The 25,641-nt window shown below is 40.5% G+C and overlaps 3 protein-coding genes across 3 annotated transcripts in view; 1 reads left to right on the top strand and 2 right to left on the bottom strand.

Annotated features, from left to right (window-relative positions):
- Nucleotides 1-239: 239 nt before the first annotated feature.
- The window catches only part of LOC111323084 (uncharacterized), a 75,401-nt gene continuing 49,999 nt past the window's right edge, over nucleotides 240-25,641 (bottom strand). The window contains exons 71-101 of the mRNA XM_088738291.1: nucleotides 21,093-21,409; nucleotides 20,259-20,400; nucleotides 19,818-19,996; nucleotides 19,269-19,409; nucleotides 18,692-18,833; nucleotides 18,252-18,580; nucleotides 17,894-18,035; nucleotides 17,479-17,801; nucleotides 17,008-17,149; nucleotides 16,589-16,920; nucleotides 16,203-16,344; nucleotides 15,753-16,075; nucleotides 14,985-15,126; nucleotides 14,053-14,381; nucleotides 13,471-13,612; nucleotides 12,544-12,866; nucleotides 11,890-12,031; nucleotides 11,381-11,516; nucleotides 10,305-10,500; nucleotides 9,447-9,588; nucleotides 8,467-8,789; nucleotides 8,224-8,365; nucleotides 7,080-7,408; nucleotides 5,751-5,892; nucleotides 5,229-5,407; nucleotides 4,309-4,452; nucleotides 3,747-3,888; nucleotides 3,510-3,608; nucleotides 2,743-2,958; nucleotides 1,212-1,567; nucleotides 240-481 (exon numbers count right to left, since the gene is read on the bottom strand). Of these exons, the coding sequence (XP_088594417.1) occupies nucleotides 392-481; nucleotides 1,212-1,567; nucleotides 2,743-2,958; nucleotides 3,510-3,608; nucleotides 3,747-3,888; nucleotides 4,309-4,452; nucleotides 5,229-5,407; nucleotides 5,751-5,892; nucleotides 7,080-7,408; nucleotides 8,224-8,365; nucleotides 8,467-8,789; nucleotides 9,447-9,588; nucleotides 10,305-10,500; nucleotides 11,381-11,516; nucleotides 11,890-12,031; nucleotides 12,544-12,866; nucleotides 13,471-13,612; nucleotides 14,053-14,381; nucleotides 14,985-15,126; nucleotides 15,753-16,075; nucleotides 16,203-16,344; nucleotides 16,589-16,920; nucleotides 17,008-17,149; nucleotides 17,479-17,801; nucleotides 17,894-18,035; nucleotides 18,252-18,580; nucleotides 18,692-18,833; nucleotides 19,269-19,409; nucleotides 19,818-19,996; nucleotides 20,259-20,400; nucleotides 21,093-21,409 (6,368 nt within the window). The 3' untranslated portion in view covers nucleotides 240-391. The remainder of the gene's footprint in view (nucleotides 482-1,211; nucleotides 1,568-2,742; nucleotides 2,959-3,509; nucleotides 3,609-3,746; nucleotides 3,889-4,308; nucleotides 4,453-5,228; nucleotides 5,408-5,750; nucleotides 5,893-7,079; nucleotides 7,409-8,223; nucleotides 8,366-8,466; nucleotides 8,790-9,446; nucleotides 9,589-10,304; nucleotides 10,501-11,380; nucleotides 11,517-11,889; nucleotides 12,032-12,543; nucleotides 12,867-13,470; nucleotides 13,613-14,052; nucleotides 14,382-14,984; nucleotides 15,127-15,752; nucleotides 16,076-16,202; nucleotides 16,345-16,588; nucleotides 16,921-17,007; nucleotides 17,150-17,478; nucleotides 17,802-17,893; nucleotides 18,036-18,251; nucleotides 18,581-18,691; nucleotides 18,834-19,268; nucleotides 19,410-19,817; nucleotides 19,997-20,258; nucleotides 20,401-21,092; nucleotides 21,410-25,641) is intronic.
- LOC111347439 (uncharacterized) lies at nucleotides 21,571-23,705 on the top strand. Its single transcript, XM_022954685.2, has 2 exons — nucleotides 21,571-21,834; nucleotides 21,961-23,705. Exons 1-2 carry the CDS (start codon nucleotides 21,653-21,655, stop codon nucleotides 23,597-23,599), a joined length of 1,821 nt encoding a protein of 606 aa, XP_022810420.1. The 5' UTR covers nucleotides 21,571-21,652; the 3' UTR covers nucleotides 23,600-23,705.
- Nucleotides 23,870-25,626, bottom strand: LOC148719691 (uncharacterized). The gene has a single exon (XM_088739200.1). It carries the CDS (start codon nucleotides 25,501-25,503, stop codon nucleotides 23,995-23,997), a length of 1,509 nt encoding a protein of 502 aa, XP_088595326.1. The 5' UTR covers nucleotides 25,504-25,626; the 3' UTR covers nucleotides 23,870-23,994.

Below are 25,641 nucleotides of genomic sequence, written 5' to 3' on the forward strand. Positions count from 1 at the left end.
ATACCTAGGGTTCTAACATACAAAACTTTTGTATTCACTGTAGTGGACTGTGCACGTTGGAAAAGTATATCAAACTTGTATAGATTCACTGGTTATAAATTCCCAGTAAAGTTCTACACCATCAGGAAATCAGTGTACTGTAACTTATTGAATAATTTCTTCAGTGATTTGTTAATAACTTCATGATCGAGGTCATTGCAAAGTAAATATTTACAGTCATGATAGTGTCACAAGAAAGATAGTTTGGTCAAATAATTTTTAATTGTTTTGAGTTAACAACACTACAACGTGGTTAAACATTTTATGAAGTAAGCGTATATATTTCTCAGTAAAATCTAAGAGTTTAAGTCTAATTTAAGATTAAATGATAAGTTATTTTTAACTTTTGATTTTATGACTGTGCCTTCTTGGTTTCATTCTCCTCTCTTTTAATCAGGGGCTTGAGAAGTTCAGCTCGTTTATGGATGTCTACTTCTTTGGACTGTTATGGAGAGGGAAAAACAAATGCAATTTTATATTGGTTTTGTTTTTAAGGATTCTTTGCAGGAGGATTCATTTTTTCACTTTGGTTAAGACGTTATTTAAAAAAAATCAGGGGGTGAAGTAATTTTCAGCGAGGCCTTAAACTATTGTAAAAATTAAACACGAATTAAAAACAAGCATTCAATATTCGATTAAGTTCATGTTTTCAATTTGTTGGAAACTATTTTACAATTTTAAGATTCTTCTGAAGGAGGACATGAAACGATTACTAAAAAAAGTGACATTTCCAACTGTTTCCTCTTATTTCTGTTGGTTTACTTGATGCTGTTGAATTATCGTGTTAATCTCATTTGAAAAATGAAAAGCACAACTTTGCACACGATAATTTCTTTAGAGATTTCTCTCGCCCGCAAACTTGACTTTTAATTCGCGATCTACTGATGGGCTGTGTTAGCTTAAAGTTCTTTCCCCTCATAAAAAGCTAAGTTTAATTTCTTACGCCAGATAGTTCTCAGTTGTCTTTATTTGAGCATTATATGCGCGTTTTGCATGTGAACGGGCCTTTGGCTGAGATAAGTAAGGGAGCCTTGGGCAACGAAAAATTCATTTTTCTAATACATGCCTTCAAGTTGATTTTTGCTCCTCAGTTTCCGGGGGGGAGGGGGGAAAAGCTTGAATATACTGAACTTAACAGCAGTTTGTTTCGTAATTGAAATTAAGTTCCTCACCTGTTCCTTGCAGATGGTACTTGCAATCTGATTGGCTCTGGCCAGAAGTGATCCAAAGGTTCTCATGTAGTACACGTGCTTGTTCTTGTACGCAATACTCCTCAGCTCCCCTCGGTACGCGCGGCCAATGCCGATCGCGTAAACCTGGACGCCCTTTCGTGTGAACCTCGAGGCCATGCGCTTAACTGCGTATGCGTGACGGCGGCTCGGTGGGCCGCCTGTGATTACGACCAAAACTCGTTGGATATACGTCGGTTCTTTAGCATAGAACGTGTCATAAGCGGCTTGTAACGCCAGATCTAAACGTTTCCCTCCTCGGTTAATGTGTGGTGCTTGATCGACTGCACGTCGGACGGCTGTAGGAAGGGTAAGAAATTCATTTTAAGTGAACGTTTTAATTCTAATTCTCTCACTTTTTGACATCTCTTTCTGAAGTCAGGGCCTGAATAGGAATTCTCAACAAGAGAGAAGAGCCGTAGACGGGAGGGAAAGACATCTTGATCATGTCTGTTGAGCATTCACTTAAGGTTACCGTGCACCTTCAGGGGTGTCTCGCGTGCAAGCGATGTAGCGCGTCCGGTTTAAACTATAGATATCTAAACCGCTATATCAAATTGAAGCTTATAGGACTGGCTATCAGACTAAACCAAAAATTTTGAAAAAAAATGAATTGTCGAATTTTTTACGACTTCTAAATGCGAGCGCCCGAATCACTTTTTGAACGTTACATGTTAAAGCGAATTTTTTTTTTTCGGTTATTTGATGTGTTCCTCCGTTTCCGGGGCCAAGGCGCTAAAAAACGTGTCTGCGATTTGCCATATTTAATTTCAGTGAAAAGTTACAGAAAATTTTTGAAATAGGATTAAAAAAAAAATGTGGAGTGATCGCACAAAACTCGCTCTTGAAAAAAAATTATTTAGAACTAAAAAGTTCGGAGACAATCTTTTCTTGTTTATATGTAAAACTAGCTACTGTCAAAATTTGAGAGCAATCGAACAAATTCCCTTTGACTTGTAGCTCTTAAAAGGTGATTCGGGCGCTCGCATTTAGAAGTCGTGAAAAATTCGACAATTCATTTTTTCAAGATTTTTGGTATAGTCAGCTGATAGCCAGTCCTATAAGCTTCAATTTGATATAGGGGCTTCGCCGGATATCTACAGTTTAAACCGGACGCGCTACATCACTTGCACGCGAGACAAGGTTACCGTTCACCCTGAAGGTGCACGGTAACCTTAAAGGCACACATTTATATCAGTGTAAAAAAAAAAACAAGCTGTAGGAGAGAATCGACTCGATCTTATTTCAGCAGAACTCGTGCATAACATTACACCTACCGAAAAATAACCGCCTAATTCCAAATTTATAACATAAGGGGTCTATAAAATGAGGTAATTTCGTACGGTGAACACCGTTTCTTTCTAAAGGAAAGCGTAGAACATTTTGAAAGTTGGCGAAGTTATATAGAGACCCACACAAATATCAGTGACAAATTGAATTTATTCACATGCAGAGTATCAAAACTAAGACATACCAAATAAGGTGTTGAACTGTCTGAACCTCATCCTCAGTGATGGCAGGTTGGCGTAGGTGATAAGACCGATGTGAGACTGGTGTTTAGAGATGGTGAATTTACTGGATACAGCCTTGACAAATGCTTTCTCAAGCTGGAAGTTTGCGCGGGAAACTTGATTTGACGCGTCCACCACAAAGGCGAGATCCAATGTGACTGGGCAGCTCTTGATTGGAGCTGGGTACGATAATAAAGTAAGTGAGTCTAAAAGCAACGGACTGATGTAATATCATCGTTGAAGTCCCTCTCTTCGATTTTACATAACATGCTTTAAATTCCATGTTATAGGAGATTTCACCCCAACACCTTAGAGCTGATAACCCTTTGCGCCCTAAGAGTGACTAGCATCTAAATTCTCCTTACAATATCACCCTGAATAAAACATTAAGGTCAGGAGAATAAATGAAATGATCACCAACTAAAGAAGCTCTTGATTGTTAAACAAATTCTCCTCGTCATGACCTTAGAAAAAGCATAGAGAACAGTATGGAGAATATGCATACTGATGTTAGGGTGTAAAGTGTTAAGAGGATGTTTTACTGATGGGGTCACTGTGAATCGTTTAATTTGCCGAGTAAAAATTATTCCTTACCGAAGAGAAGAGACCAAAATGTGAAGTAACGTTGAAGGATGAAGACGATTAAGAAAGATGAAAAACGACAAAGTTGAAAAGTATAGGATTTAAGAGAAGCAAAGAGCGCGACTCCTCTGAGCTAGATCAACCTTACCCTGCGGTTTGATCGGCGGACGGACGGGAGGCTTGATAGGAGGCCTGGGCGGGAGTCTGGGTCGTTTGGTGGGTGGAACAACCGGTCGCTTTCTTTCAGCTGAAAATTAAACGAAACAATACATGGAAATTACCGTTTGCCCAGAAAGAAATGGTTTATTTTGAGAAGGGGTCAGTATAATATAATTGTAATGAAAATGAATTTTATCACAAAGCAACACTGGCTGAATAAACTCACGTCTTCTCTCTCCGTAAAGCTCGAATCTCATGGAGATATGCCTGAACCATGAGCGAGGCTTGATTTTCACATATCGCGCGTAGATATGAGGTGTTAGAACGTGTGCCACTATGCTGTTGCGGTCATTGTTGGCCGGGAAGACCTGGAGACAAGAAAACAAATGATAGTGTGACATTTCTTCTTGTTTGGACTATGTGTGTAATGAAATTGAGTAGTAAAAGTTGCTGTCGGTAGTATTAATAACTAAGGTAGGACATTTGTCGAGGTCTTTTTAATTTTTATTATTGTTATTTTTTCAATTGGTTGCTACTTCGTTTTTCTGGATATTTACGATGCCATAGCACTGAAAGGCAAATTACGCACTGGCATATTTCAAACAAAGCAAGGCAAATCACTAAAGCTTAGAATTTCTTACATTGGACGTTCCACCGAGAAAATGTGCCAGTCAGCTTCTTATATCGTTGAATAAAGAGGGTAAACTATTCCAGTTTTCATCGTCAGACATCCAATTTGTCTGGGTACTATTTCTTTTAATTTTGTCTACTTTAGTAAGAAATTATACCTGAATTCGTCCGCGTCTGGTGTAAGGTCGGTAGGTGTTTCCATTTCGGCTGTACGTCACTGTATAACTTGTCACCCATTGGTTCAAATCTTGTCGACCCTGTGTTAGGATTCGCTTGACAACAGTGAGCTTTTTGAGATCCACCTGAGAAGACGAAGAAGAAAAAAACTTGAGAAAATTGCTTTAAGACTGGTCATTAGTTTCAACTCGGCGGTCAGCGGTCAGCTGAGAGAAAGTGTTTCCTGATAATATCAGAAGAGCGAATAAAATTTAGCAATTAACTTTTTTTCCGGAGAGTTCTGGTCAATATAGGAATTCTCTATCTACAGGCAGATCTGGCTAAGCAGCTCTCACCAACGAAAAGCGTCCGAATTCTAATCAAAGAAATGATAGAATTATTACCCATTTCCGAATTACCCTTGGCCTCATTTTCAAAACAAGTCCTGGTGCTCATCCTTTCATATGATTATAAGTTTTCATTCACATGCAAATTAAACTAATTTTCACAAGAATGGTTGAGCACTAGGCCTCGTTTTGAAAAAGAGGCCAAAAGTAATTCGTAAATTGCCTATTCGACCGAGTTAACATCAGGAACAAAAAGTACCAGACGAGTGTCTAGTATCTAAACCCTTTACATCTTATCATCAATATGCAAATTCTTCAATTTTTTTCTGCAACTCCTATGATATGAAAAAGGAGAATTTGTTTAAAAATCAAGAGTTTCTACAGTTTGGTGATCATTTCCTTTATTCTCATGACTTTACTGTTTGATTCAGCAGTGATACCGTGGTGAGAAATTGAAGGCAGGTCACTCTTGGTGGTTAAAAAGTTAAACGAGACTTTAAGGCTTTTCCTCTGTACAAGTCAATGGTATAAAACATCCTTTGAGAGCGAACTAAGACGGGCTTGGTAAAACTTACCATTATCCACTGGCGTCTGTTGTTTCTTTTCGCAGACCACGCTCCTTTGTTCTTGCCTCGTGCCACAGTGTTTAGTCGTCCAAAGCGTGCACCGTGATATGTGTTCCACTCGGTGGACGCTGTTATGTAACGATCTTGGATCTTATGGTCCTCAATACCCAAAGGCAGATCTCTTCTCGCTGTGGAAAAAGCGAGAGAGAAAAAAAAAACTGAGTTGGTTACGTGGAGTCTTCAATGAAGTTAAGTATTTACCGTCAGGGCCTAAATCAAGGCCGAATATCTCCGGTGTCCGCCATTTTCACCAGCTAGTTGTTTCTGAAGCACCCGCTACTTTAACTTGATGAGACAACATAATTGAAATAACGTTTAACCTCTAATGTTTAAGCCATCTGTCACAACAAAGACGCACTACCAAAAAAATATCACTTGGTTGGCTTTTCAATGATTTGGTGCTGAAAGCTGAAAACTTATTGAAATGATTGGCCAGGAACACATGGCTTTACCATGGATCATAATACTTACAAGCTTTTCCTCCGTAGAACTCGAGTCTCATGGAAATGTGGTTGACCCAGGTACGCGCGTACACGCGGATAAACCTGGATCGGAAAGGCGGGTCAAAACTGTTTTCTTTGATAGAGTAATGATCGCGATTCCCTCGGAATACCTGAATAAAGGAAAGTAAAGGCGGGTTACTCGTTTCTTTCCGTGTTGTTGTTGTCTTTGGGAAAAAACAATTCGAATTTTGTGCTTTTAGTCTTCAACTCACACAGTAGTTTTTAATCGCATATTGAAGATACATGTTAAACGTGTAACTTCTCAAAATCTCAATACATTTTTCACCAAACAAGTGATCTTGTCAACTAGTGGAATGATCTCAAAATATCACTTCACTCCCGTCCCTTTTTTACCACGGAATATAAGCCAAGTAGCAGAGGGAATTATGAAATAGATCCAGTGAGTTATAGGGTTAAATGCCCCAAGAAAGACATCTCTGTATTTGGAAAGAGAGCGGTCGCTGAAACTCTTGTTGAGATCAGTTGCTACTTTCGTTGTTAAGTATGTCTGTCCGTCTGATTATGTGACGGTTTGACTCTCAGTGCTTGTCTTTGCGACGATCTGTCTGATATTTTGAGTGTCTGACTGATTGGCTGATTGTCTGACTTACTTTTTAACTGACTTACAGTTTAACTGACTGTCTGATGGACTGTCTGTCTGACTAACTGTCTACCTTACTGCTTAACTGACTGTCTGATGGACTGTCTGTCTGATGGACTGACTGTCTGACTAACTGTCTACCTTACTGCTTAACTAACTGTCTGATGGACTGTCTGTCTGATGGACTGACTGTCTGATGGACTGACTGTCTGATGGACTGACTGTCTGATGGACTGTCTGTCTGACTGTCTACCTTACTGCTTAACTAACTGTCTGATGGACTGTCTGTCTGATGGACTGACTGTCTGATGGACTGACTGTCTGATGGACTGTCTGTCTGATGGACTGACTGTCTGATGGACTGACTGTCTGATGGACTGACTGTCTGATGGACTGACTGTCTGATGGACTGACTGTCTGATGGACTGTCTGTCTGACTGTCTACCTTACTGCTTAACTAACTGTCTGATGGACTGTCTGTCTGATGGACTGACTGTCTGATGGACTGACTGTCTGATGGACTGACTGTCTGATGGACTGACTGTCTGATGGACTGACTGTCTGATGGACTGACTGTCTGATGGACTGTCTGTCTGACTAACTGTCTACCTTACTGCTTAACTGACTGTCTGTTCGTCAGTATGTCCGTAATTTTTCAATCCCACCCCATTTTCAGTGTACTTTGTTTAACATTACCTTGAGTCTTCCATTAACCTTGAACGGCGTCCATCGATATCCATCGGGGCTGTAAGCCACAGCAAAGCTGGTTACATACTGATTTGCATCACTCCTGCCTTGCGTGGCGATCTTGGAAATTCTAACAGGCCGTCTAAAATCAAACTGAATCCATTGTTTCCTGTTATTCTTCTTGGCGGACCATCCTCCCTTGAAACGTCCTCTCGGCTTTAGGTTCAGCCGCGCGAGATACGCGGCGTGATAACGATCCCATTCACTCGATGCCTTTATGTATTGATTGCCCAGCCTTCCCTTGGAGACTCCTAAGGCCTTTACCACCGGTTTACGAGCTAGAATACATAACAATGATTACTGTCAATATGTCATTACAGAAGCAATTGTTTTACGAGTAGAGGGGGTACGTTTCTATAGACTCTGTGGTGCTGCGTCGGTGGTATTAACAAGGTAATTGGGGTTTTATCAACTGAGTTGATAAAGTAAATTAGTCAACGTAAAGAGTTTCAAAGCTGACGCTTCGAGCGTTAGCCCTTTGTCAGAGTACATTATCAACTCAATGACAAAACCAAATTACCTTGCTTTAGGAATGATTAGGCTTGAAAGTGAACTACAAGCTATTTTCCTATCTAGCTAAGCAAATTACAGCACTATGCCGTATTAGTGCTGTATCAAAGGCAGCTTGCGATTGAACTTTGATAAAAAGTACAACCAGTACAGTCAATTGGTAGTCAGTCAGTCCCGAATATCTTGATTCAGTTGGGCGATGAGTTAGCCTGCAGTTAAGATGTCTTACTAGGGCGAGTCAACGTTACTCTTCGACCGGCCATGTTTTATTTAGATTTAGAGTGGACGGCGAGGAAAGGATATTGCCTCACCCCCTCCCCACTGCTTCCTTTATGACCGTCACTCACCCCTTTGGTACAGATTTCTTTCTCTGTCCGGCCTTCCGCTTTCAAAATCACCAAGAAAATACTAAGCACTCGCTTGCCAAAATTACGCCTGCTCTGCAGGCTAGCAATGAGTAATTATCCTATACTTATATGACCCATATCTAGTCTGTGGCAGACACACGATAAGAAAAAACTGTTCACCATACTATTGCACCTAATGTAAGCCTGTCTTCCTAAGAAATTTAAGCAGCTCTTACCCAGGCGGTATCCATAGAGCTCGACTCTCATGGAAATGTGCTTATGCCACGTGTATGGCACCACACGGACGTAGCGCGCTCTACGAGGCCGAGCAAACCTGTGTCGTACAATAGTATTCCTATCGCGGTTACCGGTCAATAACTGAAAAAAAAAACAACAACAACAAATATTAGAAGGCATTTAGATTAATGAGGCAATAAAAGGAGAGGGAGATACTTTTCTCCTAGCGCTGATGCTCTCACCACAGTTCTTCGACGCACTTGGTACCATCGCCAGCGAACGCCATCATTACTAGACATAACTCTGTAGGTCTTCACCCACTGTCCAAAATCCTGCCTTCCCTGAGTCGCTATTCCGTACACCACCGCTTGGCAACCAATATCGATCTGCAACCACTGGTGACGGTTGTTAGCACGCGTTGACCAGGCACCTCTGTACCTGCCCCTCCTTTGAGTATTCAGGCGGCTCTGGTGCGGCCCGTGGTAACCATCCCATCGTGAAGATGAACTCAAGGCGCTATCTGGGATACGGCGGTCTTCAACTCCGAGGGGAAGCCTCTTTTTGACTGAAATATTGATAAGTTACATAAGACTCAATAAGGGCTTGTATTTTCTGTGTTTATCAAATTCCATCATGCAAAACGAACGATTTCTTGAGTTAATTTTGGTTTAACGACTGATAATGTAAACTGGCCACCGCAAAGAGTTTCAAAATTGACGTTTCGAGCGTTAGCCCTTCGTCAGAGCGAAAGTTTATTGTCACCTGTGCTCCACACTCACGTAGCCTTTCTACTAATAAAAATTAATTTCTTGATTTTTGATTCATGTTCTTCGCTTGGCACAGTAGCAGGAACTTATATCGCCAGATGCTAGTTTAATAAGCGAGTGAAAGACGCGCTGCTTCAAATTACTATCACAGTATTACCAAAGCGCTTACGTCGAAGGCTATTCTGTTTAAAGAAATGTGTTGTAAACAACATTTCTCTGTTTTGCAACTACGTTTGCATTTTGTCACTTCGATGGCGTGACAAAAAGCGGAAAGAGCGCAGAAAGAGCGCGGAAAGAGGAAGATTCAGTCTGAGTTTGGAAAGAAAAAAAAAATTGTAAACAAGAAAACTTCCGCGACGTTCTTCGCGTCGAAAAACTACCAATCTGAGACTCTCAACCACTGGTAGTCTTAAATAATATTTCATCTGATATCTGCCATTAGTCTGTTTTCTTACCTGCATTGCGACCATACAACTCTATTCTCATGGAGATATGTCCGCGCCATCTCGCTGGTTTGACACGGATCGATGTGGCTCGTATGGCGGGTTGGAGGTAATGACGGACAACTGAGTTTCTGTCTCTGTTGGCGCGGAACAGCTGTAAATGTAAAAAGCGGGATCAGTACAGAAACTTGATTTCACACAAACCATCCCTATCTGTAAGTCTTCAAGGATGTTTACCGTCTTACATGTCATGTTTACTTAAGCCTAGAGAAAAAAGGGACAGGAATGGAATCTGAATTAACTCTTTACACCATAACATCAGTACGCATATTCTCCACACTGTCCTCCATATATGTCCTATGTTACTGACAAGGAGAATTTGTTAAACCATCAAATGCTTCGTTCAGAGGTGATCATTTACCTTATTCTCCTGACCTTAATGATTGATGCAGGCATAATATTGCAAGGAAAAATTAAACGCTGATCACTGCTAGGGGCTAAAGGGTTTAAGAATAGAGTTTCAACGTTGATAGTTGATTGAACAAAGAAGTATGAAAGAGAATGGGTCTTGTATTCTATTTTTCAATTTTTAACCCCTTAAGAGTGACTAGCATCAAATTTCTCCTTACAATATCACCCCTGAATTACTCATTAAGGTCAGGAGAATAAAAAAAATGATCCGCGAAATCTTTAAAGCTCTTGATTGTTGAACAAATTCTCCTTGTCAGCACCATAGGAAATGTATAGAGAACAGTATGGAGAATATGCATACTGATGCTAGGGTTACGACTTTAAACCCGCCTAAGGGAGCTATACCCCTTATAGAGACTAACCCAGCGGTTAATGCTGGGACACCGATCCATAACAAACCTTAGTGACGCCGAGTTGTTTGTAGTATACGTAATGAACCTTGTCCATGCTGTATGTCAGTCGATAGCTTATCACCCACTGGTTTAAGTCCTGTCTGCCCTGAGTAGCGATGGCCACGATTTTCTTGGGGTGCTTGAATGATACCTGTAACCATTGGTAACGGTCATTAACACGTGACGACCACGCCCCTCGGAAGCTGTGTGATAAATTGTGGAAAGAAATCGTCAGATCGGTAAAATGTTTCAGAACTTAACACTTATTAATTCGTTTAGGCTTGAAAAAAAAAAAGAAAAAAAAAGGGATAACATTTCCAAACAAGTTAATTTCGGATATTCTCTCAGCATCACTATTTCTAGTTATAGTTCACCACTAAATTTTCTCCGATTCTTATTGGTTTAAATTGATCCCGTGACGCGATAGTGTTCATCCGTGGAGAGACACTATCAGCCCATAGTGCCCGTCCGCGGAAAATACCCGGATGGATAGTACTCATCCGTGAAAAATTTTGAATGGTTTGATGGCTAGCATACTTTCCCTCAAAGCTTCGCTTCTCGGGCAAATATTTGTTTTAAGAACATAAACTTTCCGCGGGGCAACTATCAGCCGATAGTTCCTCAACAGAAACACTCTATTGTTTAATTAGAATACCTCGTGCTCAAAATATCACCACGTTAAACTGCATCTCTGGGCGTTGATATGTATCAGCAAATATTTGTAAGGTTACGCTGTTTATCTAGAAATACCCTCGGATTTCTCGAGCCAACTGTTTTCCTGGCTCATTTACGGAGGTGGATTAAGTCAATGCGATACTGTAATTTTACCCACGCAAGCCCCTTGTCCTCCCCCGTCACTTACTGAGGAGGTTATAAGTCAGGACAACACTGTAATGTTTAAAGGCTCATAGTTTCTAAAGAAACTGTTTGGGGCTGTAATGTTTACCCTAGGAACCCTGAATCCTGATATTGCACCATTTGTAATGTGCTTCGGGATGTTATGATAGTGGGTAATAAATAATAAAATACGTCCTGTTTCATTGATATTTGAACTGAGTGTAAGAACACGAGAATAATATTTACCTTCCTTGTCTCCTGACATGAAGCCTGGCTCTCCAGGCAGCATGATACCTGTCCCATATTGACGAGGCACTCACAGCGTTATTTTTAATACGACCGCTCTGCATTCCAAGAGCTTGAAGACGAGGCCTTATGATTCCTGAGGGACAATTAACAACAAAAGAAGAATTATTTTAGATTTTGTAGGATACACGTCATTTTGTCAACCAAAAAACTTACCAAGATTTTTTACAAGTTCTTCATTACGTTGCAATCATTTTAACCTTCTCTAAACTTAAAAGTCTACGTGCAACTTAGATTTATTCCAGCTTATTTGGCGACTGTCTATCTCGGTTTATTATCCTTTCAAGATTTCGTTAAATTTCAAGAAACTTCTCCGTCGTAAGAATAATACTGACGCAGCCGATATACCGAGCAACTTGTAGTAAGACGACAGATGAGCAAGAAATTCTGAAAGTATAATTAAAAATTAAAGATAAATTCGTCTAATCAGACCATCTAAAACTACTCACCAGGCCGGCGACCATAGAAGCCGACTCTCATTGAGATGTGCCCGTACCACGAGACTACAACAATTCTAATGTAACGAGCGCGGATTGGCGGACGTAACGGATGTGTTACAATACTGTTCCTGTCGCTGTTTCCACGGAATGTCTGACGAGATGAGCGAAAAGAGTTTTTGAGTTATAAATGCTTGCCTCCTACCAGCAAGTCTGAGTATTCCAGAGAATGAAACGACAAAATTTGAAATATTAGGAATACCGCATGCTCCCCATACCACTGTTGAAAAATTGAAGATACGATCGTTGCGAAAGTGTCCCATTGGTGTACTGTGGTTGCAAGAGCATAGGAGAGAGATTTCCAAGGTAAAGGAAAATGACCTTGTTTTTGCTTCACTATGTTCCATGAATGACCTACCAGAGTCCTTTTGATCACTTGTGCTTTCCGGCTCTTCGGGCCGTTCAGCTATCTTTACTTTGAGCTCTCGTTGGCTCCTTCGCACTCTCAGTGAGCAACCGCATTCACTTTGCTTAATTTAAGCCCCTTTTCCGAAAAGTGTCCCAACAAAATAAAATCCTCTGGCTGCTCCCTGAGAATGCTGTGAATTATAGTTCATTCCCAACATAAATCCATATTACCACAGCCTTTCTTCTATATATCCTCACCTTAACGCGTCCTCCTTTCTTATAAGGTATAAACCGGACTCCGTCGTTTCCAAAGTAAACCTTATAACTTGTGACCCACTGGTTATAATCCTGGCGTCCCTGTGTCCTGATCGCCGTGATCAAAGTTGGTTTACCGAGATTAAACTGCAGCCACTGCCGTCTGTCATTTTTCTTTGCTGACCACGCCCCCTTATGTCGGCCTCGTGCTTTGTTATTGAGTCGTCCCAACCACGGGGCGTGGTAACGGTTGAATGTAGAGGACGATGTGATGTACCCGTTGGGAATCTTACCGTCTTCGACACCAACTGGCACCGAGTTACGAGCTGCATTGGAAAGTGATAATACAGGAAATCCCATAAGGATTTACAGCAACTTTTACGTATCAGAGCGACCAAACAGAACTAAGTCAGGAATTGAGAGTATATAATAACCGTTTTGAGAGTGCAGTAATATCACTTTATCTTTGCTCTTTCTTTTTTATGTTTTCCATAGCTTCCGACACATTTTTGTGACTTTTCCCAGACTTTTTCCGTATCATTTGCTTCGTTTTCCAAGCTACAAGTTAAAGTCAAATTACATGAGCTGTGCGGAATAATGATTGACGGGGATTTAGCCCAAGAGTTAAGAAATCTGCGATGAGACATTTTCGCTACGTTAACTTATTCTACTATACCAAGACACAATTTGCAGCAGTTTGAGAAAAAATTCTGTACCTCTTGACAATTTTTTAAATTTTTTTCCTCGGGTCCTGGAAACTAGTCAACAAACTTTCTTAGCTTTTTAAAGAAGTTAAAAATTGGCACGGACGCAGATTCGAGAAATTCACCCAGTAATGTGTCAGATACGGGCCTTTTTTAACTGAGGAGACAGAATAACCAACACCATAATCTGGTAATGAAACCAACCCAAATTTATTAAAATACTTACAGATTTTCCTGACGTAGAACTCAGCTCTCAGAGAGACATGTCCTACCCATGTCCAAGGGTGGATACGCACATACCGCGCCCTGAACGATGGAACAAATACATTCTCCTTGATCGTATTTTGGTCTTTATTTCCTGGGAAAATCTGAAAATGACACAAACCAAAACTTAGCTCAAAATCTAAAGGAATCTGCTGTAAAGTAGACAGCGAAGTTCAGATAAAATAGAATAGGTTGCGCATTAGACACTGCAAGAGAGGGAGTTATCGAGATTAAAATATGATTAAATCAAAATCAGGGTTTTTTTTTTATTGGAAAGTTAATTAATCGACTTGAGGTGGGGATTATATTACATGACTAGAATGGAAATAGCGATTCTGAAAATGCTCAAAAATTCTATTCAAACGACAGGTCCAAAAGCACGTGTATGAAAAATGGTAACAAAAATAACCACGCAAAAGACCAGTCGCACTAACCAGTAAAAACTTGCATTCGCGCGGGTAAAAAACGAGTAAAGAAACGCTACAGTCTATCATGACTACCCTGGTTGAAGAAACTTTTACTAAAAAGATGTCACAGCTATTACCTTTACTCTTCCGTATTTCTTGTATCGTATCCACCGATATTTATCTTGACTGTATGAAATAAAGAAGCTTGTCACCCACTGTTTGTAGTCATATCTTCCTTGAGTCAACACTTTGATGACCTCACTTGGTCTCCTCAGATCATACTGGATGAATTGACGGCGGTTGTTCTTTCTGGCCGACCACCCTCCTTTGTATCGTCCCGTGACACGTTGATGTAACCTGGCCCTCCACGGCGCGTGGTATTTGTCCCAGGAACTGGAAGCGGTGATGTAGCGCGCTCCGCGAGTTCCAGTTGGAATACCGCTGGGTCTGACGGGAGCTTGGCGAACTAAAGTGAATCAAAGATAAAAAATTCAACAAATTTGAGGAAAATTTTAGTCCTAACATTTAAAAATAATGTTCGAAGCCGGTTATTACATCTTAGACCAAGAAAAATATTGTTGAGTTCATACTCCTTAGACTTTCCGAGACGTTGTATGTTTTGTATCGCCTACAATCGAGAAGTTGGTTTCAAAGAATCTGAAAATTAATATTCACTTCAGATCAGTATTTCTTCACATTACGTTCCCAGAACGATCATTTTCAGTAATCTTTCCTAACTTTCCAGACTTGTGCGAAAACGATTTGTAAATACTAGCAGAAGTGCATGATATTCTTCTCATTTTGAATAATTACAGTATGGAAGTTTGAATAAGGTTGTTACTATGGGAACAAGATTTCGCCTCTTAACCCTGAGGAGTAATCGGTGTGTCACTCCCTGCAATAATCAAACACTTTCACGCGAGATAAACAAAGACAACAGATAATGTAAGATCAAGTATCAAATTCTAAGAACTGACATTTAGAGAAATTGGTGCAAGTCAGTGATGAGAGTCACAACTCAGATCATGAAAACACAGGTATCAGGGCATGTGAATGAAAGCAAGCTCACCCAGGAGATATCCATAAAGTTCGACTCTCATAGAAATGTGACCATGCCAACGTACTGGATGGAATCTAACAAAACGTGCAACGATTGAACGTCTGAAAAAGTTCTTCACAACTGTGTTTCTGTCCTTGGCTCCCGGGAAAATCTGTGGACGATACAAAAAGAAGATAAAACCAACTTAAAGCGCCGTCTTATGTCCCCTTTCATGATTTCTAAATTCATTGTCTGCAAATGCCCAAGTGTCGACTTTTTTCCGAAAAATTCGTTATTAGCCTAGAAGTCGTTAACACGTAACTGCTCCCAGTCATATCCGTACATTATCCGGCAAACAGGTAATACTCAAATTTATCAGGTAGAAGTTGTTATCTTGATCCAACATCAAATTCTCGTAACGAATTTACAAAGGGATGTCAAGTAGCTAGAGTGGAGAATTTACGATCAGATCTTAGTACTTAAAGGGTTAATTACCAACGGCTACGAAGGAAGTTACGCCGCACTGAGTAAATGAAGACATTTTCCATCTGATCGAATTGAGAAAATATCAGAGGTACCAACAATCCAAAACAAAGATGGTTAACGACTGAAAAGATTAGAAAAGACTTCAAAAGACGACATTTAACTATGTGTGACAAACAAAACTGACTTCAAGAGACTTTCCTTTGCAAGATGGTTAATTGATCATGTAACATTGAATACGGCAAGAGACCTTTTTAAGTTCTAAAGCTTAGGGGTGTCTTTTAAGATTTAAAACCACCTTAGATAAAAACCAACCTTGGGTGTTCTTCTTTCAGTGTAAAATCGGAAATGAATTCCATCCCTGCTGTATGATATCCTTAGACTCGTCACCCACTGACTGTAGTCCTGTCGACCTTGCACAGCGAACCCAGCCACGCGTGCTAGTTTAGTTATGTCAATACATAGCCACTGCGCAGGATTATTAGCACGCGAGGACCACGCCCCTGTCAATCGTCCCTGCCTGGGAATGTTAAGGCGTGCCCGTTTGGGGCCATGGTTCCTATCCCAGCTTGATGAAGCACTGAAACTTCCATCCGGGATTCGACGGTCCTCGACTCCAAGAGCCAACCGAGTGGGCGCTGGTGAGGAGCAAGTTGGCATGTGAGGCAATTTTCAAGTTAAGAAATCTAGCTGTGCGATAAGGATGTCATCGGGTGGTGGTGACGAAAAAAGATAAATCAAAAATAGATTTAGATGTTATCATACCTGCAGTTCGGCCAAAGAATTCGACTCTCATGGAGATGTGATTCACCCATCTGACTGGATGAATGCGAACTTTACGCGCCACTACCGCTGGCCTCAGTGAGTGCATTACTACTGTGTTTCTGTCTCGGTTTCCTCTGAAATACTAAAAGTCGCAGAGTAGAATTGAACTTCAATCATGATCACAAAAATAACTTAATAAGTCTAAACTTAAGTCCGGTGAAAAATTTCAAAGAACAGAGAAATTCTATTTTGAGAATTGAGTAAAGAGAAATTTTATTCGAAAATTGCACGAGGAAGCTAAGAAGTTTTAAAAGCTTTGTGAGATGCACTCATTTTTTTTATCGATCTTTATCAAAAACCACGGGTACCCTTATTCTAAGACTAACCTTTGTCTTTCCATTCTTGCGGTATGTAGCAAAATAAGAACCATCTACACTGAACCTCAGATAGTATAGCGTCACCCATTGGTTGTAGTCATGTCTGCCTTGGGTTGCTACGGCAATGACCTTCTTTGGGACTCTGAAGTCCACCTGCAGCCACTGCTGACGATTGTTTACCTTTGCGCACCAGGCACCTGCATATCGCCCTCGTTTCGGCCGTTTAAGCCTGGCTAACCAGGCGGCATGGTAGCGATTCCATCGAGACGAGGCTGAGATTGCACTATTGCGGATTCGACCGTTTTGAAGTCCGAGGGGCTTGGGAGCTGGTCTTCTGACACCTGTGAAGTTTACCAAGTCAAGCAGTGATAAGTATTCCTTCAAAATATTCAATCAAATGAACAGCTAATTTGTAACAGATTCCTTACCGCTCCTCTGTCCGTAGAACCCAATCCTCATGGAAATATGGCCATACCACGAGAGAGGATGGAATCGGATGAATTTAGCGTACAGAGGGCTACGAAGCTTGTGAGACACCTGGCTGTTTCGATCTCTGTTTCCTGGGAAAATCTAAAATGAAAAAGACATAGACAATGCTTTTGTTTTTTGCATATTTGCTTCATTATTCTTCGTGGGGAATTCATTATGATCATATCATCATAACGAACTTAAACGTATTCGTTGCAGCGGCTCTAACGGATGGTGTCCGTCACCTCTGACTAGTCTTTATTGTAACGACATATTTTTCACAAATAAAAGCACTGCTGTTTACTCAGATAAAAGCGTGAACTCTGATACAGACGGGTTTAATGAAAAAAACTGAGAGTTTACGTCATAAGCAATGGTTCAATAGGATTCGAAGTTTAAACTGAGTCAAAATATCTGAGTTTTAACGATACCTTAACTCGCCCATTCTCTCTGTATGGACGGAAACGGCGCCCATCCAAGCTGCTCGATAGGGTGTAAGTAATCACCCACTGATTGGCATCCTGTCGACCTTGTGTAACCACACCAGTTATTTTAGTTTTTCGACCCAGTTTGACTTGCAGCCACTGACGTCTGTTGTTCTTTCTTGCAGACCACGCCCCTCGGTAGCGTTTAGTAGCCACAGAGTTGAGTCTGGCCCGATTGGCTCGGTGGTAGGTATCCCACTGACTGGAGGCTGTGAATGCTCTGTTTGGTATCTTGCCATCCTCTGAGCCTATCTCCAGACCGGAACGAGCTGTAGGATAAAAAAAATCATAAAATAAAGCGAAAATTAGTAACATCTTTCAGCGAGGAACAAACCTATCACTAAGCCTGTACAATACTTACGTAGAGAAATTCCGTAGAACTCCGCTCTCAAGGACATATGTCCTACCCAAGCAAGTGGATAAATACGAACATATCTCGCTCTTATTGGCGGATCAAAAACGTTCGATTTGACCGAGTTGCGGTCCTTGTTTCCAATAAAGACCTGTTGACATGAACAAACAAGAATTAAGTAAGTAATGCAGCTTCTACTTCAGTACAGATCTTATATAATGTTAGTAATGTCCAGAACTATAAGGTTTGTCATAAAGGACAACGAAGATGCAGCAATTAAACCATAAACCGCTCTGTGCCTTCAGATTTGGATTCATTTTTATTCCAGTAAAATGGTTCTTGTCAAGGGAAAAAGTTTTTACTATACCTGCACTCGACTGTATTTTCTGTAAGGCGTCCAATGGAAGGCATCAGCGCTGTATTTGATAATATAACGTGTCACATACTGATTGAGATCTTGTCTTCCCTGTGTGGCGACCTTCACAATCTTCTTCGGCCGCCTCAAGTCATACTGTATCCACTGTCCTCGTCTGTTGACCTTTGAAGACCATCCTCCGATGTAGCGACCACGCTTCTTGTTGTAGAGCCGCGCCAACCAGGCGGCGTGATACTTGTCCCAGATGCTAGACGCTGTGATGTAACGGTTGTTGAGGCGGTTGTTGGAGATTCCGAGAGGTTTAGCGACTGGAAGTGGCCCTTTTAGGTGGAAAAGTGAGAATCTTAGTCTCAAATAAGCACTCGAACCACGGACCAACAGATGTCTACATAAACGCCATCTATATCATCTCACGTGTTATTCCAACTTACTTAGATATTTTCCGTATAACTCCACTCTCATTGATATGTGTCTGTGCCAGGACAGTGGATAAATACGGACATACCGAGCTCTGATTGCAGGGACAAGAGCATTTCTCACCACGGTGTTTCTGTCTCTGTTACCGCGGAAGATCTGTTGTGAAGATGAAATCATCGTGAAAGAAAAACAGTTGGAGTCTGTGTCACTAATAAAAAGTGCAAACACCGCACGAAAGTGGCATTGCAGTATTACAATGGGACCTTTTATTCAATTGTAAAGAAATACCATGTTTCTTTTTTCACGCAAGTTCAACAAAAATTTGTACCTATCGACTGGGGAGAGCCTTCACATTGATGTTTCAATACCGAGTGGTAGAGAAAAAAAAAGCGAGTCTTGAGTGACTTGCTCCTAATTTCTCTTGACAATATCACCCCTGATCCCAAAACAAGGTCAAGAGGATACGGAGAATGATCACCAACCAAAGAAGCTATTAATTGTTATACAAAATCTCTATCAGCACCTTAAGAAATGTACAGAAACAGTATGGAGAATACGCATACTGATATTAGGGTAATGATGTCATCTTACCCCTCTTCGCCCAGAGCCAGAGTTGATAAATCTTATTCCACCGTTGCTGTATTTCACTGAGTAACTTGTTACCCACTGGTCAAGATCTTGGCGTCCCTGAACCGCAGTGGCCACAATCATTGCTCGATTGCCAAGGTCAACCTGTAAAGAACCAGTTTGTTATTTCAAAGAAGCTCAACATCCACAATATAAGAAGGGTTTTCAATTACAAGGTGTCCTTACTAGCGACCTACTTGCACTTAAGGGGAAAGTCTAATTGGTTAAAGTAATAAAATTAGAGCAATTTTTAATTGAGCATCGAAAACAATCCAGTGGTTTTACTGTACTATACTTCGCTTTGTGATTGGTCCAGACAACACGTGCCACTCTCTCAACCAATCAGATGCAAAACTAAAACCAACCACGCTTTGGTCGCACGCGTTTTCCCGCGCTTTTAGAAATATTCTCCTTTCTTCTGATTGGCCATTGTGATTATTTTGGGTTTGGTCTTACGATACACAATCGAAAAGCGCTCGATCAACTTTTCATAACAAAACTTCAATGAATAACCTGTAGCCATTGTCCTCTGGTGTTTCTCTTTGCTGACCAAGCTCCACGGAAGTGTCCCTGTTTGCAAATATGAAGTCTTCCTCGTAGAGCGGAATGGTAACGGTCCCAGAAACTGGAAGCGCTCATGGCACTGTCGCGTATTCTCTTGTCAGCCACACCGAGAGGAAGTCTCGATGAAGCTGCAGATATAAGAAGACCGCATACGCTTTAAAGGACTAATTCAAGAGACTCCCTACTTTCGCCTGCACCCTCGAGATAAAATAAAAATTCGTACGCTCCTAGTTGAGAGATTTTTCCCGAGAAAAAGTGTACAAAAAGCGAGGCGAACGCGAAGATTGCAAGACTTTTCTCTAATTTTCCCAACAAACCTTGCCAGTATACTTAGATATATATTGCAGTATATCACTTAACCAAAAGATGTATTATTCCTAAAATCCTTACAGGTACTGTGTCCGTAGAATTCGGCCCTTAGAGAAATATGTCCTCTCCAACTCACTGGATGAATTCGGATAAAACGTGCACAGATTGCGGGAGAGAGGCGCCGTCTTACAATTGTGTTTCTGTCTCTGTTTGCACGGAATATCTAGCGAAAAGGAAAGATATCAGAAGACATGTTACATCTTGGGTACTAGTACAAATAAATTATCTACAAAAGGCAGATTTGACATCTGGTAAAACAATTGCCATAGGTCTGCTCTTGTAAACACGAACCTCTAATAATGATGAAGTTGTAGGTGTCATTCGTAAAAAATATAATTACAACAAAATGTATTTCTATACATTGCAAGACGATCGCCTAAGAGCGATAGTTTGTAAATGCAGAGAAAAACCAAGAGATAACCATAAAATAAATATCGAACAAGAACAGTGATTAACCCTTTGACCCCTTCCTTAGTGTGACTAACAAATAATTTCTCCTTACAGTATCACCCCTGAGTCACACATTAAGGTTACAAGAATTAAGGAAATGATCACCGACTGAAGAGGCTCTTGATTGTTAAACAAGTTCTCCTTGTCAGCACATTATAAAATGTATAGAGAACAGTATGGGGAATAAGGATACCGATCTTACGGTGTAAAGGGTTAAAGAAGAAAATTTAGATGGACAAGGGATGACGACCGGGAAGGACTTGAATTTTAGTCGAGACGCACCATCCGTAAGGGACAAAGGGACAAGAAGTACCACTAATAACAAAAAAAAAAAATAATAGTAATAATGATAATAATAATAATAATAATAATAATAATAATAAAAAAGAAGTTCCACTGATTTACCTTTCGACACAAGTACGGTACGAAGTTGATTCCATCAAAACTGTAGGTAAGATAGTACCGTGTCACCCATTGGCTGAGATCTTGCCGACCCTGAGTGGCGACAGCCAATATCTTAACAGGTTTCCTGAAGTCCACCCTGATCCATTGGTAAGGATTGTTATGTTTTGCTGACCACGCTCCGATATAACGACCACGACGGGTTATTTCAAGCCTGCCACGGTTAGGTCCGTGGTAACGATCCCACTTGGAGGATGCACTGATGGCACTGGCCGGGATGCGACCATTCTTCATTCCTAAAGGTTTGTACTGCTGTGACACTGAAGACAAAAATCATATTCCTTTATCTTTATCATTATCACCATCATCAACCTCATCATCATCATCATCATCACCATCATGTCGTCGACATTAGTTTTACTATTATTGTAAATATATATGCGTTATTAAACAAGCGCGAGTTAAAGATGGCTGGAAATTAGCCATTTTCAAAACGAGCGGCGGTCTGGGTACGATTTGCCACCCTAGAGGCTCTTGGGATCGTTTGGAGGGACAGCAAGAACATGGTGGACAAGAGCAATGCAACCGTGCGAGACGCTCTCAAGGTTATTCTGACAGAAGAAGATATACCTGGTGCAAAAATTCCTCGCGAAACTGTAGAACAATGTAGCGTCGTTCAATTGAAAAGGTGGTTGCTGTGCAGGGGAGCAAAGACTACGGGAAATAAGAAAGCATTGATAACAAGGTAGGTTCACTCGAGGTGTATATTTTCATTTAGTGGTGTACATATGAGCTTAAATTATATCGAAGGAGAAATTGTGTCGTTTTATTTTGTTTCATTCCAGTCATATATCATGTTCATATTTTTCAGAGTTCAAGATTACATTAAGCATGGACTAGACGTTAAATATCTCCGTGATCCAGACGGTGGACTACACCTTCTCCGCAAGAAGGCTCAACTTGGAGTGCTGGAGGAGGAAGAGCCGCAGCTCAACCAATTCTTTCCAAAAGAAGGATACAAACCTGATTTTAAAGATTTGCCTAAGATAGCTTTTGGAACCGTTTGGCAGTTTATGATTGAAGGAGTTGAAAGTAAAAAACAACTTTCCACTGCAAAGCCCCTAGTCAAGGGATTTAACTTCTTCAAGTCAGGGCATGTTTTATACATTGGACATCTGCACCAAAATGGAAAACATTATGTAAAAAGCCAAGTTCTGCCATCGATGAAAAAAGATAAAGTATACTCTTGTTTTCTGTTAATGTCATCCATAGGTTGTGTGTTAAAAGCACACTGTAAGTGTCCTGCTGGTATTGATGGCCGTTGTAACCATGTGGCATCTACATTGTTTGCCCTTGAACAAAGCTTTAAGGAGACGAAAAGGAAAAATTCGGATGCAGCTGAGTCCTGCACATCTAAGCCTTGTAAATGGAATGTGCCAGGGAAACGCAAGGGTCCAGTGACACCTATCTCTGAGATGAGCTTTGTCAAACATGATTATGCTAAAGAAAAGAAAGCAAAAAGGCCAAAGCTAGCCTCATGTCCAGCACAGAATGGTACCTGTGTATCAGAAAAAAAAGTCTGGCCAAGTGAAAGATTACAAAACTTCCATAAATCTTTAAAAGAATATCAAATGAAATCTGGGAGAGCTGTTGGATGGACACATATTCTTCCTCAAAAGGTAAATAATCTGGAAGAGCCACTCATCTCACCCATCAAATGTCATCCAATATCAGCTGATGAACTAAGAGTGAGATTTGAGAAAGTGAAGAGGAACATTAATTTTGATGAAGAAAAAATAAAGAAAGTAGAAGAGCAAACACGAGGGCAGTCAAACTCAAATTTGTGGCATCATCACAGGCAGCCCAGGATTACTGCTACAAATTGTTACAGAATAGCTGTGCAAAGGGAAACAACATCACCAACAAAAATCATCCAAGATGTCCTTGGTTACAAAAAACCATTTCAGAGTAAATACATGCAAGAAGGACTTGAAATGGAGGACAGGATCATAGCTGCTTACAAATTATTAAAGCAGGGGGAAGGGGTTACTGATATATCCGTAGAAAAATGTGGCTTTTTCATTTCCAAGCATCATGGGTTACTCGGAGCAAGTCCAGACGGATTAGTGTGTGACCCTTCTGCAGAAGACAGTAAGGGTCTTCTTGAAGTGAAATATATTCAGATGGAAAAGCAAGAAAGTCTGGAGGAGGCTCTGCTCCGAAAAGGAATTTGCAAGAAGTTTGAGGAATCTGTGATTTTGAACTCAAGACACAAATATTATTTTCAAGTACAACAGGCAATGTTTGTGGCAGAGCAAAAATGGACTGACTTTGTGGTTATGGGAACAGCCTCTTCCACACCTTTTTGTGAGAGAGTTTATTTCTCACAAGAACACTGGGATAGAATATTCCCAAAACTTGAATCATTTTTTAACTGCTGGATTGTACCAGAACTTTCATATCCTTGTGTGAAATATGGGCTCCCCAAAATTGATGCGCGCATGTTTTGAGAGCTTTTTGTTTTAAGAGTTTTATTCTTTTTCATCTACTAGAAAACTTATAACTGAAGTTGTATTTCTTAACATGTCCAATGTTGAATAATATCATTATACTATACGCTGCATGTTTTGGCAAACCTAGATTTAAATGTGTAGTCAAAGCATTTGCAATGCTAAACCTAAAATGCAAATGACCCAACCTACTATCATTGTGTGATGTAGCTGCTCCCCAAAGTAAGCTGAATTTGAATCACTCATTTGACTCCAATTTCAATACCAATATTATTGTTTGGTCCAAACAAAATTTATTTCATTACACCATTTAATGAAAGTTATTGCAATATGAATGTTTTCGTGTTTCATCATCAACATGTGTCATGACAGTTAACAATATTACATGATAATTTTTAATTTATAAGAGGGGGTTGAAAATTTGACAAAGCACAGACCACTACAAGCATGTCTGATGCAATAGGTGCAATAGTAATTGGTATCTTATGGTCGAAGATGTGCCAGTTCTTTATACGTTCCATGAGCCGCTCCACATGAACTCTTAGGCTAGCAACCACCTTGTTGTGATTTGTTTCATTTGTGGAAAACTGTATCTTCTGTTCTAAAAATTTTGGTATAACAAGGCTTGCACCAACAGAAGCTAATTCATCCTGACAATTGAACCCTTTGTCAGCCAGTACCTGGTCACCAGGATTTAGTCTGTCTAGAAAACCACTAAGAACAGTTATTTCCTTATCTGAGGTTGAACCAGGAAATAAGTCACTCACAAAACATAAAACACCGCTTGGCGTTATGCCCAACAGTGATTTCATGGTGGTTCTTGACTTGTATGATGAAAAACAGGTAGACTGTGAATCAAGAGCAGATGGCCTCTCCATTTCAAATTCCGTGCAATCGACAATGACTGTTACGTTAGGCAACAGTTTCTTAAAACTGTCAGGCCTATAACATTGAAGTACTTCTCTTGGGGGGATGATGATAAGAGGTTCAAATTCCCTCCTCAAAAATGGAATCCAGGCATTTACAATCTTAGAGACAGTTGATCTTGAAACCAAAAATCGATGAGCAAGATCATTCTCAAACAAACCCAGCCTCAAGCGCAGCATAACAAGGGTAAACTCCTGGAATTTAGTAAGTACTCTGGGTCTCCCAACATTACCGTTCGTGGTGGTCCTTTTGTGCCCATAATTAATATTGCTAGAGGCTTGTTCTACAGTTTTGTAACAAAGAATAAAAGCATTGTAATCGGGAAAGCCGGTGTAGAATGCAATATCATCATCTTTATCTTTAAATTTGCTTATGTCAAATCTATTGTTATCTAAAGCATGCTTCAAGCTTTCGATTTCCTTTTGTAATTTGCTGTTCACCTCTTTTATGTTGTTGTTTTCTTTCTCCAACTGCTGAATCTCTCCCTTAAGCTTAACAATTTCTTGTTCTCTTGTTTGCATTCTGTTGTAGAAACTGTTTAGTTGGTCTCCAGTAAGTAACGTTTGCATTTCCACACTGGTACTGGTGTCAGCATTAACATTCATATTTTCTGTCTGTTCTTCAAATTTAAAGTTCGCTTCCTGTGGTAATTGAGCAAGTGCTGTTTTTCTTTTTTTGGTTTGCTCTATTTTCTGTACATCTTCGAAACTGGCCCTCTTGCGTTCTCTACGTTGAGCTGTCGGTTTTGTCCATGGAAAAATTGAAGGCAAGTGCGTTCTGCTAAGTTTTTCTCCTCCATCGAAATGAACTGAGCAAATCCGCGTACTCGTAGAATCTAATTTCAGAGTCTCGTTCCTCATAAGAACCACGTACTTTCTACGTATATGAGGGTCTTTTGGAATTCTATAATACTGAAGGTTAGGTGCATTTCTGTAACTATTAGTGCAGCCTGGAATACAGCAGTTATAGTGTGCCATGTTTGTCACACGTCAGCTGTGCGTTTGTTTACCTTCACGCTGTCCCTCCAAACGATCCCAAGAGCCTTTATGGTGGCAAATCGTACCCAGACCGCCGCTCGTTTTGAAAATGGCTAATTGGCCGAGTTCTTTTTTTGG

Source organism: Stylophora pistillata, chromosome 11, assembly GCF_964205215.1.
Source record: "Stylophora pistillata chromosome 11, jaStyPist1.2, whole genome shotgun sequence".
Taxonomy (NCBI): domain Eukaryota; kingdom Metazoa; phylum Cnidaria; class Anthozoa; order Scleractinia; family Pocilloporidae; genus Stylophora; species Stylophora pistillata.

Excerpts from the sequence above, each read along its gene's own strand:
- LOC111347439 (XM_022954685.2), top strand. The coding sequence starts at position 21,653 with ATGGTGGACAAGAGCAATGCAACCGTGCGAGACGCTCTCAAGGTTATT. Across the intron at positions 21,835-21,960 it reads AAGAAAGCATTGATAACAAG|AGTTCAAGATTACATTAAGC; the intron begins GTAGGTTCACTC and ends CATATTTTTCAG.
- LOC148719691 (XM_088739200.1), bottom strand. The coding sequence starts at position 25,503 with ATGGCACACTATAACTGCTGTATTCCAGGCTGCACTAATAGTTACAGA.